This window comes from Sceloporus occidentalis, unplaced genomic scaffold, assembly GCF_023333645.1.
Source record: "Sceloporus occidentalis isolate IW3139 unplaced genomic scaffold, rSceOcc1.0.p SCAF_26, whole genome shotgun sequence".
Classification (NCBI taxonomy): domain Eukaryota; kingdom Metazoa; phylum Chordata; class Lepidosauria; order Squamata; family Phrynosomatidae; genus Sceloporus; species Sceloporus occidentalis.
In genome coordinates, this window is record NW_028317006.1 from 11795980 (window position 1) to 11814040 (window position 18061).

The 18061-nt window shown below is 45.8% G+C and overlaps 1 protein-coding gene across 1 annotated transcript in view; it reads left to right on the forward strand.

Moving 5' to 3' along the window:
* The window catches only part of LOC149300174 (solute carrier family 23 member 2), a 32689-nt gene extending 14814 nt beyond the window's left edge, over positions 1–17875 (forward strand). The window contains exons 3-15 of the mRNA XM_089485641.1: positions 2252–2368; positions 3520–3677; positions 5220–5308; positions 6436–6503; positions 6925–7106; positions 8052–8172; positions 8360–8516; positions 9646–9793; positions 10729–10834; positions 13406–13535; positions 14879–15016; positions 15527–15622; positions 17643–17875. Coding sequence (XP_089341767.1) covers positions 2252–2368; positions 3520–3677; positions 5220–5308; positions 6436–6503; positions 6925–7106; positions 8052–8172; positions 8360–8516; positions 9646–9793; positions 10729–10834; positions 13406–13535; positions 14879–15016; positions 15527–15622; positions 17643–17875 — 1743 coding nt within the window. The remainder of the gene's footprint in view (positions 1–2251; positions 2369–3519; positions 3678–5219; positions 5309–6435; positions 6504–6924; positions 7107–8051; positions 8173–8359; positions 8517–9645; positions 9794–10728; positions 10835–13405; positions 13536–14878; positions 15017–15526; positions 15623–17642) is intronic.
* Positions 17876–18061: the final 186 nt, after the last annotated feature.

An 18061-nucleotide genomic window follows, 5' to 3' on the forward strand; every position in this document is an offset into this window, starting at 1 on the left:
TTGTCGACTTGCCTAACTCCAGAGGGCATACAGTCATACTCATGGTGGTGGATCGTTTTTCCAAAATGGCTCACATGATTCCATTGAAGAAATTACCTTCTGCTGCTACATTGGCTGATGTCTTCATACGCGAGATCGTCCGGCTCCATGGACTACCTACCGAGATTGTTTCAGACCGAGGCTCACAGTTCATAGCACGCTTCTGGCGTGAATTCACCAAAGCCTTGGGCATTACTCTGGCCTTCTCGTCTGCATACCATCCCCAATCTAATGGGGCAGCTGAAAGGGCTAACCAGCATCTGGAGCAATATCTACGCCTGTTCATTAACAACCACCAAGACAACTGGGTTGATCTACTACCCTTTGCTGAATTTGCCCGTAACAACTCCGTGCAGGAGTCTACAGGGGTATCCTCCTTCTACTGCCTATACGGTTTTCACCCTCAGCCTTTCCCTGGGGCATTTCCCGTCTCTACGGTTCCGGCCCTACAAGAAAGGCTGGTTGCCATCCGGGCTACTTGGTCGTCTGTACAAGAGACACTACGACTCGCGGGCAGGCGACAGGAACTTCAAGCTAATAAGAAACGTTCCCGCCCTCCTGCTTATTTGCCTGGAGACAGGGTTTGGTTATCCACCAGATACCTCAAGCTAAGGGTCCCATCTATGAAGTTGGCTCCGCGTTTCATTGGTCCCTTCCCTATAATTCGCCGGATCAATCCGGTAGCCTATGAACTCCTGTTACCCCGAACACTCCGGATTCCTCGAGTTTTCCACGTCTCCCTCCTGAAACCTCTGGTGTGCAATCGTTTTACCACCGTTAGACCACCACCGGCGGGCACCTCTGTCGCAGATTCCCCTCGACGTTGTCCTCAAATGATTTTGGCTACTCGCAGACAACAAGGGAGTGTACAGTACTTGATTCACTGGAGAGGACTTGGTCCAGAGAGTCGTTCCTGGGTTCCCGCCGCTCGTCTCAACGCCCCCCGTCTGGTACGTGCCTTCCTCGCTAGGAGACGTGTGGGTCTTGCCAGGGGTCGCCCGGTGGTCGCCCCTTCGAGGGGGGGTACTGTTACGTACCTGGCTGCCGGTTCCTCTGGGTCCGCGGATCTTCAGCCGCTGCGGAGAGGAGGGAGACCGCCGGCTTCACCGCAACGGCATCAGCCGCCACGGAGGAGGGGGAGACCCCCCACCTTGCCGCAGCGACCTCCACGGAGAAGGGGGAGACCCCCCGCCCTGCCACAGCAGCTTCAGCCGCTGCGGAGGAGAGGAAGACCTCCCTCCTCCGCAAGCCAGCTTCTGCCGCCGCGAGGACGGGGAAGACCCCGCAGCTCCACACGGCGGCCGCCGTCTATTGGAAACCGGTCCGGACCTGCCGCGTGTACTCGTTCCTCATGCCACCTAGTGGCGCCAGCCGGTACTACAGGTCTTTTTAAGAATTTGAGACCTCGCCAATCCCAAGATGGCCGCGGACCGGAAGTGACATAACGGGATTTTGAAATTATGGCGGGAAAACACTAATTGAGGTCCAGACTTCCTCTTCCTATTTAAGAGCCTCAGAAACCTTCCAGCTTTGCCTTCTGATGGTTGTACCTATCTTGCATAGTGTCTTCTCAGTACGCGTTCCTGTTGATTTCCCGTTACCGACCCGGCTTGTTCCTGTTACCGATTCCCTGGTGTTTGACTCTGGCTTTCCTCACGACGATTCTGACCTCTGGCTTCCTGACCTCGGCTTACCCTGCAACGATCCTGACTTCTGGCTTCCTGACCTTGGCTTGCTCATTGGCTATTCTGTACTGGACTCTGGTATCTGTCTATTTGGACTTGCACACGCTGTTCTACCTGATTACAGGTTCTATCTTACGCTGTGCGTGACACAAATGAAATTGTATTTTGTTCCCCATGTTGAAACACAATTCTTTAATACCTGTAGCTTGCCGCTAAGTATCCGTGGTGCCAGGGCCGGTGCAATCTTATCTCTTATTACATACGGATTGTGAATGCTCTAGCAGAATAGCGTTTCTTGATTACGTCAGGCGAGGTTACTTAAGGACTGTCGGTGTTTCGCCAATCTGCATCAGCAGACAAATGAACCGAGGCAATAAAGTCACATTTTAGGAATAAAGATGCCCAACAAACCTTCCGTTGTGTTTAAGATAAATAGGTGGACGGAGATGGGTGTGTAGAAAGCAGTCGTGCGATGATATTGTGCGTTAAACCCAAGAATAAGCAACCCTCTCACTTATTAATTGCAGAGCTCTTTGGCGGAGACTTTGGATAGCATTGGAAGCTTTGACCGGCAGATGATGGATATGATCTATACAGTGGAGGATGTGCCCCCGTGGTATCTGTGCATCTTTTTGGGGTTACAGGTAAGTAGGGACCCCCCAGGTCTATTGATTGACAGCTTAAGTCACATGGTGTGAGAGAGGATTGCAGTGACTTTCCACCTCCTGCGGCTTTAATGATTTCCTTCACTAAAATATTGAATGCCTATCAGATACAATAAATGACATTGGTTGAACCCAAAAAGAAGAATGTGATCTTACTAATTATTAATCGGGAAGTCCAATGTGCAGCAAGATTAAATAAATGGTGAAACTCGATGTGTGTTTTGATAATGATTTCATAAGATTGGACCCTTTTATAATGCATTCTGGAGACAGCCGTATAAAATTATAAAAATAAACTGTGCCATGGTATGTAATAACCACTGTATTCATAGAATGGCTTTCTGAAAGAAACGGTATTAGCCTGAATCGCGCAGTGGCAACAAGGGTCCCACCCGGGATATCGCGCTGCCGCTGTGTCCTGTGCTGACCCCGATGCGTGAGGTCTCTGCAGGACTGAGGTGAAGCGTTGAGATATGTCATACCCCAGACCTGCAAAGACCACCAATGTGACTGAGTGTGTGCCCATCCTAATGGCACAAAGCCCCAGCAAAAACCCTTCTTCCCTGGGCCCATGAAGCCCCGAGGGCAGCCCTGAAACTTTGCTCTCCTGTAACTAGGCTTTTCATTTTCAGCTTCCTTGTTTTTACTTCTCTAGTTGATTCTCTGTTAAATGCTGTCCTACATACATTGACCCTTTCCCCTAATTTTCCTCACGTCTTCCTATTTTGCTGACCGAATCCTAAACATAGTCTGACGCAGAGCGCCGACTAGACAGAAAACTGGAGCTCACGAGTGTGGAAGTGATGTTAACTTACCCTTTAAATGAAACGCACAAAAAAGGGCCTGAAACAAAAGCTGACCTCGTGGAAAAAGGTCTCATAAATTCACCCTATGGCCCAGCACACTCTTTAACAAAGTCAGTTCTTTTAGAAGAAAGTAACCTCATTTAATTTGCCCAATTACTCGGACCTTTCAGTATTTGCATGCATACTCTACAACCAAAAGCAAAAATGAGAAGATACCTTGGGATTGAGACTGCTAATATTGTCTAAATTTAGATCAGAGGCACAGTTAGTGTCCTTCCTGGCGCATGTTGTTAATTTGTGCCCCCTCTGTCTTGCTTCCCACAGCATTACCTGACATGTTTCAGTGGGACAGTGGCCGTCCCATTCCTACTAGCAGAAGCCATGTGCGTTGGTTTTGACCAGTGGGCCACCAGTCAACTTATTGGGACCATTTTCTTCTGCGTTGGAATCACTACTTTGCTTCAGACAACTTTTGGGTGCAGGTGAGTAATAAGGTTATGTGTGCATATAAATATTTGGGATCTTTTAGGCTCCGGTCTTTTGGGAGCTACCCTCCTCCAAGTTTTGCCCCTTTTATTGTGATAGTAGATATGCCTAGCAGTGGCAATGGCAAGTTGTGACAGAGTTCAGTGATGAATCATTAGGGGAAAGCTTGCATTGGGAGTGTGTGGATGGTTCACACTATACTACTGGCTAAGGAGAGTCATCTTCTAGCAGTTGATGGGAACGAGAAAACTGATCGTTGTCTACCTCATGCATGTTAAACGAGTGGTGACTGGCAGAGGGCACAAGCTGAGCCAGACTCCAGGCTTTGCTCATGGAGAAGAGTACCTGATCATACCCACTGCACGGCTGACATCCTGGCTCATCCAGTCTTACCGATGACAGGCTTTCCTACCATGATTACAATGCACATCATGCCTCTGTCTAGAGCCCTGTGCGGGACTGTTTTCTTAATCCCGCTAAATTTCTGACCATTACCGCCCGCTCCCACAATATATGTGTCCTATCCCGCCCGCTCCTGCAAACATTCTGTCACAGCTTTTAGAGAAAAATTAAATTCTCTCATTCATAGATACTCATTCATTCCCTCAATCACGCATACTAATCATTCACTGATATTCATTCATTCCCTCAATCACGCGTACTCGTTCATACAAACTCCCCCACCCCCTTACCTGAACTGCAGATTTTCCGCACACTCCTGCAAGGCTGCCTTCGCATTGCTTGCACACAGCGTCTCCTTGTGCCTCCGAGGGGAAGCCGGAACGGAACGGAGCAGAGTCATGTGACGTGACATAAATTCAGTCTGAAGTCTGAAGGAGACGCTGTGTGTGCCTTGCGGGAGTGCGCAGGATTACTGGGACCGGCAGGTACAATGTCTGCCCTGCCTGCTACCCGCCCGCAACAACCGATCCAGCAAGTGATACTTTAATACTTCCCTGTCCTGCTTTCATCACCACCGACTGTACCCCATTGTGCTCTACCATTGGGGGACACTTTTACAATGTTCAAAATCCCATCTGATCAAGAATGGGGGAGACTCTGTATTGGATTCAGGATAGCTTTGTCTGTCCGATGCATGTTTCAATTCCCTCACGGTATTAACCTGTACCGCTTCTGGAGGGAGAATGTTCCACTTATTTACCACCCTCTCAGTGAGCTTCTATCCCAGTAATGTGTATTATTAATAATAATAATAATATTATTATTATCTTTTATTTATATAGCGCCAACAGTTTATGCAGCGCTTAATACAATCCATACATTAAAGGGGTCTGACCAGACTAGAATTGACAGACTAAGACAAACCGATACATTAGGTGGAGAGAGCCCGGCTCGCAAGCTTACAATCTTGAGGGAATGGGGTGACAAAAATAAGGCACAGAGAAAGGGTGAGCGGTGGTGTGGTGGTTGTATCAATGGTATGCTTCTCTGAAGAGGTGGGTTTTGAGATGTTATTATTATTGTTATTATTTATATGGTGGGAGAATAATACCTCAAACCGTGTCCTTGTGTTGCAGGTTACCCTTGTTCCAGGCGAGTGCGTTTGCATTCTTAGCGCCAGCCCGTGCCATTCTATCCCTTGAGAAGTGGAAATGTAACGCTACAGGTAAATACCCCATATAACACCTATAGAAATGTCAGAATCCTCCTGTCTTCCTTTGTTCTGTTGGGTGTGTTTCTTGCTGGGAAAGCAAAAGTTTGGAAAGTAAGCGGCGTGAGATTATTTTTCTTTGGCAGGCTGCTAATCCCCTCTGCCCCCGGCTAGGGACACTGGTATAAAGAATGTGCGTAATCTTCGTTACTGACAGAAGCAATACAATACAAACATGAGCTCCGTTTTAACCCGTCGTGTAACAGGTGTTGCATCATAAGTGCACAAACGGGGTTAAAAGCGTAGAATGTGAGAAAAAGGCTAATAGATACCCGCACACGGGGCAATTATTTTCTGGAGCTCTCCCCTAGGCCCGATGAGGATGATGGTAGTTGCATCACACAGATAAAGTTCCAGAACTGCAGCCGGCGGGTCCGTAAGAGGACTCGCATTTGTAACCGCCGTAGAAACGGAGTTTGATGGCAGACAAGCTCTATGACTCTACTTTTCTGTCCCCTTTTTCGTGCTTGTAGGGTTTACTCTGTCCTTATCTTAGATTCAGGATAGCTTTATGCCTATCCCCCCCCCATACGTGTTTGAGTTCCCTGACTGTGTTAACCTGCATGCCTTCTGCTGGGAGTTAGAAGTGCTATTGTGTATGAATAAAACATTACAGCAGGTACATACGGAGCAGCTTTCAGGGTAAGATCTTATCTACTGTCGCTTTCTGTCTATACTCTGTGAAGGTGTCTCTAATTCACAATATCTGAGAGTCTGTGAAAACCTGACAGATGTATTTCAAATATTCAAGTAATCGAATGCATTCATCCGACTCCCAAGTCATTTTATTCTAATTGCGTAACACGTTTAAAATCCCCATTGTTGCCAAAGGAGCCTCTGCCCTTATTAGAGTGATAACCCCATTATTCTGTCGGTAGTTTGTATCTGAGCTGTCGGGACTTCCCTTGTGACCAGTGTCAGTTTTGCAGCGGCCATAAAGCGTTCTCACTTTTTTCATCTGGATGGGGAAAGCATTCTTGCAGTTTGTTATAGCTGAGTTATGCTTCGTTGAGATCATGCCTGCATACCTTTTATATGATAAGGGCTCGTCATGTACTCATCATAAGTTTTATTTCTTCTAGATGTATCTATGTCCAATGGAACTGAGCTGCTACACACAGAAGACATCTGGTACCCGAGAATACGAGAGGTACTGTCATTTAAAGCCCCCTTGGCATGCAGTGCATTGTGGGAAATCCTGGTGACGTCTCTTTAATAATGAAAAGCGGGTCACAAGTTTGGCATAAACTGGTAGTCTGATGTAGACTTTGACTGGTTTGTTTCTTTTTTGAATAGAACGCTATGCCTAACGCCATGACTGTGTATATTGCAAGTAACTGTACAGAGAAAAAGATAAACAGTTGCTATGTGCGCACAAAGAGGCTTAAAGGGACTCACCAGCCATCATATGCATTTAATGCGTATGATAGGTATGTGGTCCATATTGCCAGTGCATTTGCCCCTTGTATGCGTTCTTGTATCTTCTTATAACCGTACTACAACTACCGGTATTTGCATAATGGTTTTACGGTCTTCCATCATTAACCTCCCTTCTGCCATTCTCTCTCCAGATACAAGGTGCCATCATCATGTCATCATTGATTGAAGTGGTCATTGGCTTCCTTGGGCTCCCCGGAGCCTTACTGAGGTATATCGGACCACTTACCATCACTCCTACTGTGTCTCTCATCGGGCTGTCCGGATTCCAGGCGGCGGGGGAGAGAGCCGGCAAGCACTGGGGCATTGCTATGCTGTAAGTACTGGGGCGAGATCTGCTATGGTGGAACTAAAACGCCCTTATCTGCTGCTGGATGTTCACATTGCCTCAGATTCAGTGCTTCCCACGTGTGATGACAGAACAATAAAAACATCCAATGCTCCCTATAGAAGTCATAGAGTCGCAGGCAGATAAGAACCATTCAGCCTACCTGCTCTGCCCATTTTTTCGTACTGTAACTATCGTCGGACCCTATTCAGTCCTTGGTCTTGATTCAGGAGCCATATGCCTATCCTGTGCATGTTTCAATTCCCTCAGTGTATTAGCCTTTACCACTTCTGCTGGGAGGCCTTTCCATTTGTTTACCTTCCTCTCAGTAAAGTAACATACCACTCATTTGGTAATAAGGGACACCCTGTCTGGTAACATACCACTCATTAGGGACACCCTGTCTGGTTGGGGGACACGCACCTTGCCTATGTACGTTATTTAAATCCACCGGATATTCGTGTAAATATCATTCCATATTCCATCATCAGGAGGTTGTGATGGTATTTAATATGCAATGAGCAGCCAAATCCCTGAGCCTGGATAAATACTTCACCAGGCCAAATAGTAATGGTTCAGCGATAATAAACGTAGGACACTGATGTGTTACGGGAATCGTTTAGCGTCCATGTGATTCACGTGCTATTTTTGTTTAATTAGTATATGCCTCTGTTGTGTGGTTTATTCCTAGACGGTTTGGCAGTGTTAGGGTGTATTGTTTTGTTTTCTGGCTGTCAGCGAGGCTTCACAGAGCGTAATATTATATATCGGGGTGTGGTTGAGATTGCTGGGGTTGCCAAGCTAGAAGCTCTATCCGTCGTCTTATTTCTGTTTAAGGCGTTACTCCTGCCTTGACGTAAGATCCAATGTTTCTGCGCTCCCTGTGATTTTGCTGCTATGGATTAACCTTCTGATCTCTCTCTCTTCCAAAAGCACCATTTTCCTGGTCCTGTTGTTCTCCCAGTACGCCAGGAACGTCAAGCTGCCCCTTCCGATCTATAAATCCAAAAAGGGGTGGACGGCCTACAAGTTCCAGCTTTTTAAAATGTTTCCGGTGAGTTACGTTTCCGACCGTTCAAAAGGTGAACCCATCTTCCTCCTGTCTGTTTTGATCCAGATGTTTAGCTCGTCCTGTTATAGAGAAATGCTAGGCTGCTCTGTGCCATTAAATTGTGTCTTGATCTTCTCCAACGAGTCCTTGTAATTGTAGCTCTGTAACGAGTATCATGCTCACTTTGCAGATTATTATGGCCATCCTTGTTTCCTGGCTCCTCTGCTTCATCTTCACGGTAACGGATGTTTTCCCGCCAGACAGTACCAAGTATGGGTTTTATGCGCGCACAGATGCCAGACATGGGGTCTTAACCGTTGCTCCTTGGTTTAAAGTGCCCTACCCATGTAAGTATGTTCTGTGTCATGCTGTCGATCCTGATGCTTTATGTAGTCCATCGTTCCTCAGCGCAAAGGCAAATTTGTAGATCCATCCTTGTAGGTCATCCATTGGATGAAAAATAAGTTTGGGGCCTTAGCCTCTTGGTCTGTTGCCCTCATTACAGAGACCCCTGCAGCGTTATGACTCTGATGAGAATATCTATGTGGGCAAGTTGATGGACAATTCGCAAAAACTCAAAAACCCTGCCATATTAACACAGCGGGGAAAGATACTGGCAGCCGTTAGGACCCAGTCTACCCACCGATGCTGTCTGCCAATGTTTCTAGTTGCTGGAAAATTGTAACTGGTACTTGGCCTTGTGGAAGCGTTTTGCCCGTCTAAAGGACATGCGACCTTCACCACTTGCGCTTGGAGGATAGTCAGAATGGTTCCGATCCAAATCATCGTACCTCACAGTTCCTATAACTAGTTCTAATTCCAAAAATGTCAGTATGTTCTGTATGAACCGTTAAACCATTACTCTGCAAACTACACTGGAATATTCCACGAAAGCTTGGGGGTTGGAATTATTTTTCCCGTTCTTATATTGTTTTCTTTAGTGTCTTATTTGAAATGTTCTTCGGACCAAATTTTCTGCCGTTAATTTATGAAGACAATTTCTTAGGAGTGTGTGTCATCCGCTTCTGAAGTGGATCATGATCACATGGCCGTTAAGCTTTCTGTACCATCTCCCTTCACTTCCCATGTTCTATAATCATAAACGTTAAGTATATAAACTAAAAAAGTTAAATATATAACTGCATATGTCTATCTCTCCCAGTATTATCCCCAGCCATATTCTTTTAAAAAAAACTATTATTCCATGGAAAATTGTAATACCTTTTGGGGTCTGTTCACTAAATGGAGAGTTTCAACTCCTGAAAATTATACATTATGCAGGGCGAGCTCCGCCATTCTTGCTGGAGAAACCTGCCAGTGTCGAACCTTCGTAATGAAAAGTAGGGAGCTGAAACCCCAGCCCTTTAGTGTACAAACCACACTGTGTTCTGTCTTCTCGTTCCCTTTGGCCTTGTTTCCAAACGGTGATTCTTTGACACTAAAGCCTGACCGTCTGTGCTTTCCGTCTATTCACAGTTCAGTGGGGTCTCCCCACGGTGTCTGCGGCCGGTGTTATCGGGATGCTGAGCGCCGTGGTGGCCAGTATCATTGAGTCTATCGGAGATTACTATGCCTGCGCGCGCCTGTCTTGTGCACCTCCTCCTCCCATCCACGCTATCAACAGGTAAGCCGGCTCAAGACACCATCCGAACACCACATCCGTTCCACGTTAATTCATCAGACCCGAGCCAAACCTGCAGCGGCGGTGTTCTGGTTATTTGGGGGAGATCGCGCTACTCTTATGTATTTAAGAGTAGAATGCCAACAGTGTGGCGGAAAATGCTTGCAGTGAAAGAGGGACTGTTTGCTAGATTAATTACATTTACCTATAGCTTGTTATCATGTGTTATTGTGCAATCAGTGCCATTGTTGTAGAGACAGTATAGAAATTAACTACATGGAGGCAGAGCTTGGCAACAACCTGGGGCAAAGGCCATCACGATCTGATCTACCTTGTCCTCCTCACTCTTACAAAGGAAGCTTGAACTGACCAATCAACAATCCACAAGTTAATGGGGTGATAACTCAGTGGGGAGGAATAATCATGCAGATCCAGACAAAGGGAAATTGGATACCTTTGCCCTCAGTATAGACATTACTTTGGCTTTTAATACATATAGATGTTTTGAGTATATTCTATTTAGGCTTATTAAGTATTTATGATTGTGAACTGTTGGAAAAAGGTGAGTCCAGCTTAAAACAGAATGCATATTTTGGTATTGAAGCAGAAAGATGAGTTTTGATATTTAACCCGTAGTTTCTCTCAATATTCCTGACCTGTGTCAGTGGTTTTACACTAGTAGTGATATTCATGCTCTTCTTAGCCATTCCCAGGACAGAGGTAGTCTAATTAAAGTGGCTGCTGTGGAGAGAGAGAATAATATGCATTACTGCTTGGATGAATGGGTGAACAAAGCCTTTGGAGTGGCTCCCATAGCAGTTACTTTGTATTATCAAACCTGTCCTCGCGTTCCTTATTCCAAGGCTGTTGTGTAGCCCGTGGTAAATGCAAGCCCCATGGCTATCAAAGGTGGTAATGTTGTGTTATCTGTTTAACAGGGGAATTTTCATTGAAGGCCTCTCTTGTGTGCTGGATGGAGTTTTTGGTACCGGGAACGGCTCCACGTCATCTAGTCCCAACATTGGTGTGCTGGGCATAACCAAGGTAATGTCATAGAACATATAAAAAATATTAGCCGGTGAGTAAAACAACCACTGATATTTGACATCAATTTTAGTCTAAAGCTAGAGGCTTGGATGTAGAGCCCTGCGTGGGACGGCTTTTTGTAATCCCGCTCCCGCTGATTTTTTGCCCGCTCCCGCAATGTGGGTGTTCCACTCCCGCCCGCTCCAGCCACATTTGTAGCCAATCACGCCCACCTCCTTACCTGAACTGCAGAGTTCCCGCGCAGTCCCGCAAGACTGCCTTCTCGCTGCTCCCTCACAGCGTCTCTTGCTCTGCCCAGGAACAAGGCGGAGTCGCAGGAAGTGACGTCACATCACGTGACTCAGTTTTGTTCCTGGGCAGAGCAAGAGACGCTGTGAGGGAGCAGTGAGAAGGCAGCCTTGCGGGACTGCGCGGGATTACCGGGACCCGCAGGTACAGTGCCTGACCGCCCGTGCCCGCAACAGACTAGTTCTTAATTACCCTCAAATAAGTTTTTTCTGTTTTTTAATCCCACTGATTCTAGTTTTTCACCGTGCTGACACAAGTATTTTTCACATGTCCATTGCCTACAGTTTGTGCAAATTTGTACAGAACGCATATAATGTGTGTGTATGTGTGTATATATATATATATACCGTATTGGCTCGGATATAGGCCGCCCCCGTATATAGGCCGCACCCTAAAAGTTTGGTGCTTTTTTAAAGAAAAAGTTTTTTTAATGCTGCCACTCTGTCTCCCCCCCCCCGAGATATGCTGCCACTCTGTCTCCCCCCCCCGAGATATGCTGCCACTCTGCCCCCCCCAAGATATGCTGCCACTGTCCTCCCCCCCCCCCCGAGATATGCTGCCACTCTGCCCCCCCCCCCCCCCGACTTACCAGAGCAGACTGCCGGGTGTCTTGCGGGGCCAGCGGGGGACATCTACGCAATACGCGTATACAACTTCCGGTGCCGGCACATCCGCTGAGTGCCGGCACCGGAAGTTGTATACGCGTATTGCGTAGGTGTCCCCCGCCGGCCCCGCAAGACACCCGGCAGTCTGCTCTGGTAAGTCTTGGGGGCAGAGGTAAAACGCATCGTGCGGACGTTCACCGGCTGTAGCGATTCGCGTAAACAACCTCCGCTGCCGGCACGATGTGCTTTAACAATCTACCTTGCCGGCACCTCCCCCCGTGGGAATTCCCGGCAAGGGAGATTGTTAAAGACGTGCTCGCAGCAGAGGTTGTTTACGCGCGCATCACTGCTGCCAATGAACGTCTGCATGATGCGCTTAGACAACCTCCCATGCTGGCACAGCCCCCCCCCCGTGGGAAGTGCTGGCAGGGGAGGCTGTCTGGGCGTATCAGAGAGTAGGATGCAGGTCCCCTGCACCGCTGCGGGGGATCTGTATCCTAACCCTGCTGCCTGCCCAGCGCCCGGAACTGCATGTCCCGGGCGTCGGGCGCTAGACCCCGAATATAGGCCGCACCCCCACTTTAAAGACTTAAAGGGGGGGGGGAAAGTGCGGCCTATATTCGAGCCAATACGGTATATAATTTCTGGTGTCTGTACCCCCCATATATATATAGCAAGGCCTGATAGATAGATTATATATATATATATATATATATAATCAGGCCTTGCTATATCCTATCCACCATAGCCTAATTTCTTGATACCTGCCTTGAATCTCCCCTGACTCGCGTATTTATGCTTCGGTGGTATCTGCATAAGCAGTAGTGCGTTTTTAACCCTTTGTACACTGCTTTTCAGGGGCTGACTGTCGGTTCTTATGTCTCTGAATCCATTTAATCTTCTCTAGTGATGCCTTACAGCGCGCTCTGCTGGCTCTGCAAATATTCTTGCAAATGCAATTGCAAGAATAAAACTAGGCTTCTGAAACAATTTTAAGTTAATTAGGAAAAATCACGTCCTTCATTGATAGCGTGTAATTATATGCACCCAGAATCTCTTAGGCATACCTGAACACACAGGGACTCTGCTCACAGCCCCCCTCTATGCATGCTTCCAACAACACCCGATGGGGTAAATTAACTGTACAGACAGTTGGGGCGCAAATACGTTTTTTTGCGCCCCAACTGTCTGTACATTCATGTCGCTACATTCCAAGGAAGAGTGTTATTTGGGTTTCTGCAAAGACTGAGAAGTATCAATTATCTTTTTTCACATCCACTTGGGATAAATTAACTGTCAGAGCGAAACTACTAACTCTTCCAACACAAGTACTCATGTGAGTTGAGTATTCCTTATAGTAGATAATTTACACACTGATTTATTTATACTCAACGTGTGAAGTATCCCCCACAATATATCTTTTTTTCTGAGGATAAGATACTGCTGTCATGTATAAAAAGTGATCTTATCACCTTAGCAACCAATAAAGAAGTTTGCTGGATTTATTTATTGCTATGGTAATGGTTAAATAAACGAGTAATACTCGGGTTTCAACAGGTGTGATTAAATAAAGTGAGACATTTTTGTGTAAACTTGTTAATTGTAGACATTTTTCGTAGGATATGTGCACTTGCTCTGCTCCACAGCTGATCGCCCTTCCATCTTTTCTTTGCAGGTTGCCAGTCGTAGAGTTATCCAGTATGGTGCTGCATTTATGATCCTCCTGGGCATGATTGGAAAATTCAGTGCCCTGTTTGCCTCCCTGCCTGATCCTGTCCTTGGGGCCTTGTTTTGTACTCTTTTTGGTAAGCAACAAGCAGCACAGAACAAAACACAGCACCTGGTGGGTTTCCCTCTGGGGAAGATCAGGGGTTGACAAATTTGGTTTGGATCTAGGAGCCAACCTTTTTTCTTCCTCAATAATGTTTTTATTTTCTTATATTACCCCCTCATCTGCATTTAAGGGATGTTTATTGGGGCAATAGAACACACTTTCTTCTGTGCATGCACCTTAAGGTATACACCTGTATGTTTAACCATTATACTTACACACACTAACACCTTATAGTAACACACATGCTAACATTCTACACTCATGTACACAAATGCTAACACCATACATTAATACACACACTATTTGCTGACATACACACTCATGCTAACGCCATACTGTAACATACAACACCATTCATGCTAGCACCACATTCTTATAAACATGCACACACTATCCAACAACAACATTCTGGCTATACACCATACATAAAAAACACACTAACAGTATGCACATACACAGTGACTGGCACTATATACATTTACACACACACTGACTCTTGCACTACATGTGCGTACATATACACACATACACATTGAGGCTGACACTATAGTAGACATATACACATTGACTCAGCACTGTACATATACACGCATACACTCTGACACTACAGTATACACTCACATACACTATGTGAGAAAAGCATCGGGATGCGGGACCCATCAAAAACTTGCAAGTGCGAGCGGTTTTTCAGGTGTTGTGGGCGGTCAGACCCTGTACCTGCGGGTCCCAGTAATCCCGCGCACTACCACAAGGTTGCCTTCGCATTGCTCGCACACAGCATCTCTTCTCTTGTTCCGCCCATGAACCCAGCTGAGTCACGTGAATTTACGTCACGTCACATGACTCTGCTCCGTTCCTGCTTCCCCTGGGCGAGACAACGTGAAGGTATCCTTGCGGGAGTGTGCTGAATCTGCAGTTCAGGTAAGGGGATGGGGGAGTTTGTGTGAGTAAGTACGCGTGATTGAGGGAATGAATGAGTATCAGTGAATGAGGGAATTAAATTCGTCACTATCTCTAAAACTTGTGACAGAATGTTTGCGGGATTGGACACATATGTAGCGGTAGTGGAACACACACGTTGCAGGAGCAGGCAGGATTAGGAAAACAGTCCTGCGCAGGGCTCTAGAATATAATAATGTGTTGTTAAGTTATGTCTTACACACAGCCTTACGGCCCAAAACTGTAGGCTGTCAACGTTGTCTATTCCATTAATCATGTGATTAGCAGCTGAATCTTTAGTATTGACTTTCATTAGTGGGGATTGTTTATTTTCTTTGTCCAATTGCCGAGTTTCATTTTTTTTGTTTCTTTCAGGTATGATCACTGCAGTGGGTTTGTCCAATCTTCAGTTTGTAGATCTGAACTCTTCTCGAAACCTTTTTGTCTTGGGATTCTCCATTTTCTTTGGCCTTGTGCTTCCAAGTTATTTAAAGGAGAACCCGCTTGTTACGGGTATGTACCATGCCTTGCTACGATGTTGCAGTTTTGACTGAGCCAAGGAAAAAATGTCAAGTATCTGAATTCCGTGTGAAGACTTCAGGCCAGATATGTCACCACATGCAGCAGATGGAAATATAGAGAAGTAGTAGCAGTTATACATGACGTGCAAACATTTTCCTTACTGAATGGTGGGCTTTTTTCTAAAGGCCAGTAAATATTTGTGTCAGCCCGGATATGACAATACACACGTGCGGAATCTAGTTCGCTCAATTAATGTTTCTATAAAATCTTCGCATCTCAGATCAGATCTGCTAATCTTCTGGTCTTGAGGGCTGGAAAGAGGTCAGGATTTCTGGGTAGCCACCATACACCATGTACTTTTTCTATTTAATGTATTGTATGCATTGGCCTAATTGAAATCTAATCAGCTACTCCATAATTGCGTATCTCTGCCTATAAACTATTATTATAATCTCAAATCCCACAATCCCATCTCTGTGATCTTTTATTTTTCTTTTGTAGGCATTGCAGAGATTGATCAAGTGCTAAATGTACTTTTGACAACAGCCATGTTTGTGGGGGGCTGCGTTGCTTTTATTTTGGACAACACTATACCTGGTGAGTAATTCATGACCAGTTTAAGCTTCAACTAGAAAAGACAAGGTTTTTTTCATAAAAAATCATCCGAAAAAACAACCTTTTTTCAGACCTCAGATATGCATCAAAGCTGACTAAGTCTATGGGCTTGTCACTCACACTCAATGTCTCGCTACGTTCTCCACCGACCACTGTGTCCCTGTCTCTTTTTCTGTAGCTCCTCTTCTTCTCTTGCCTCTTCTTGTTCTTCTCAGCTTCGTTATCCAGGTACTTCCACAAAACAGAGGAGCCTCCACGCACACCCTCTCCCTCTTTTGGAGGAACGGGGAGAGGCTGTCCCTGTGGTGCGTGCCGTGGCTCTGCCTTTTTGCAGAAGTACTTCCAAGATTCACAGAGAAAGAAGCGTTTCTTGTCCTTCTCTATGAATCTGCCTCTTGGAGTACTTCTGCAAATAGACACAGCAGGCACCACAGGGACAGCCTCTCCCCTGTTCCTCCGATTGTGGAGGCTCCGCACTTTTACGGAAGTATCTGGATAACAGAGCTGATATTTTGGAGAAGCGGACGAAGAAGGACAGAAAAACAGAAGAGGCAAGAGAAAAAGCGGAGCTGCAGAAAATGAGACGGCGACACAAAACCGGTCGGCGGAGAAATATTGACAGAGTGCATGAGTGAGAGTGAATGAGAATGTAAGAGTGAGTAAAAGTTTGAGCAATGAAATGCAAATGAAAATTCTGAGCTCTCTGCTTCATTTTCATTTGGGGGGGGGACTGGTTTTTGGGCATTCGCACAAATTAACAAAATTGGCAATTTTTGTTTAAGTTAAAATTCGTACAAATCCGAATGCACAAATCGAATGATCACTGTGTAAATCAATCACAGTGATCACATGCAATAAATGACATAAATTACGTGAACACTGAATTGTTAAAATCTTCCCTCTCCTACTGATACTCTATGATCTTGTGTCAGAAAGCAATAAAACAATTGTTTTCTTTGTTTTCACATCCTTTATTGCATTTTAAATACCGTATTTGCTCTATTATAGGACAAGGTTTGTCAGAAAATGCTCTGAAAAATACCCTTAGTCTTATAGTCAGACCTCTATTTGAGGTCTGATTAGAAGACAACCTCGAATATAAGACGAAGATCCAGATCCCCCACAGCGCTGCAGGGGACCGGATCCTCCTCTCTGGCAGCTGGTGGGCGTCTGTGCGATGCACACAGACAACCTCCGCTGCTGCCGGCACTTCTGCCAGGGCTTCTATGACGGAGTGCCGGTGTGACCTTCTGGGGCTCATTCATAGAAGCCCCGGCGGAAGTTGTTGCAGCAGCAGAGGTTGTCTGCGCGCATCGCACAGACCTTCACCGGCTGCCTCGCTAGACACCAAGGAATCTGAAGCACGGGGTCTAGTGATGCACTGGCAAGTCGTGGAGGGAAAGAGTGGCATATGGGGGAGTATAAGGGATTTCTGGAGGCAGAGTGGCATATAGGGGGTCAAGAGGCATATCTGGGAGGCAGAGTGGCATATAGGGGGTGTAAGGCATTTCTGGGGCAGAGTGCCATATAGGGGGGTATAAGACATATCTGGGGGCAGATGTGCATAACTGGGGGCAGATTGGCAAAAAAAGGAAATAAAAACAAAAAATGCATTTTTTTCAATCAGTTTTTATTAAATATGAAAAAATAGTTTACATGGGAATTAATATTTACTAGTAAAAGTTTTTTTTCTTATAGGGTCGTCTTATATTCAGGCTTTTTCTTTTTTTCCTAAATTAATATTCAAACTTTGTGGGATCATCTTATAATCGAGCAAAAATCACTACACATCCATATGAGTGAGTGGCAGAATATAAACAGTGGGGGTTATTTTATATACAGGTCTTCCCTTTTTTTTACTTATATTAGGATCCAAAGTTTGGGGGGTTGTCTTTTATAATCAAGCACATATAAAGTAGTTAAATTATTTTTTTCCCAACAAATATTTGATTTACGGGAAAGAATACTGATTTATCCTAACAAACGTGATCTGCCTTCTCAGGAACACCAGAGGAAAGAGGTATCCGTAAATGGAAACGCGGGTTAAGCAAAGGGGGCTCTGGCATCGAGGGGATGGAGTCCTACGACCTACCGTTTGGCATGAACTTTCTCCGGAAATACAAATGTTTCAGCTACCTTCCCATCAGTCCCACGTTTGCTGGGTACCAGTGGAAAGCTCTCGGGAGGAATAGCAAGAGCCGGAGAACAGAAGAGGAACCAGAGCCCACTGTATAACCCTGGCCCCCCGCCACTGCCGTTCATATCTCGTCGTAAAGTAACCGGTTGTTGCAGTCTTTTGAAGAGTTTACCAAGCCTTGAACCCGATGTGGGGTTTTTTTTGTTTATTTTTGTTTCTGTATATTTGAATATCACAATTCCAAGGCTGAGACCAAGGGGTGCGTTTATGGCCTTCATGAACCC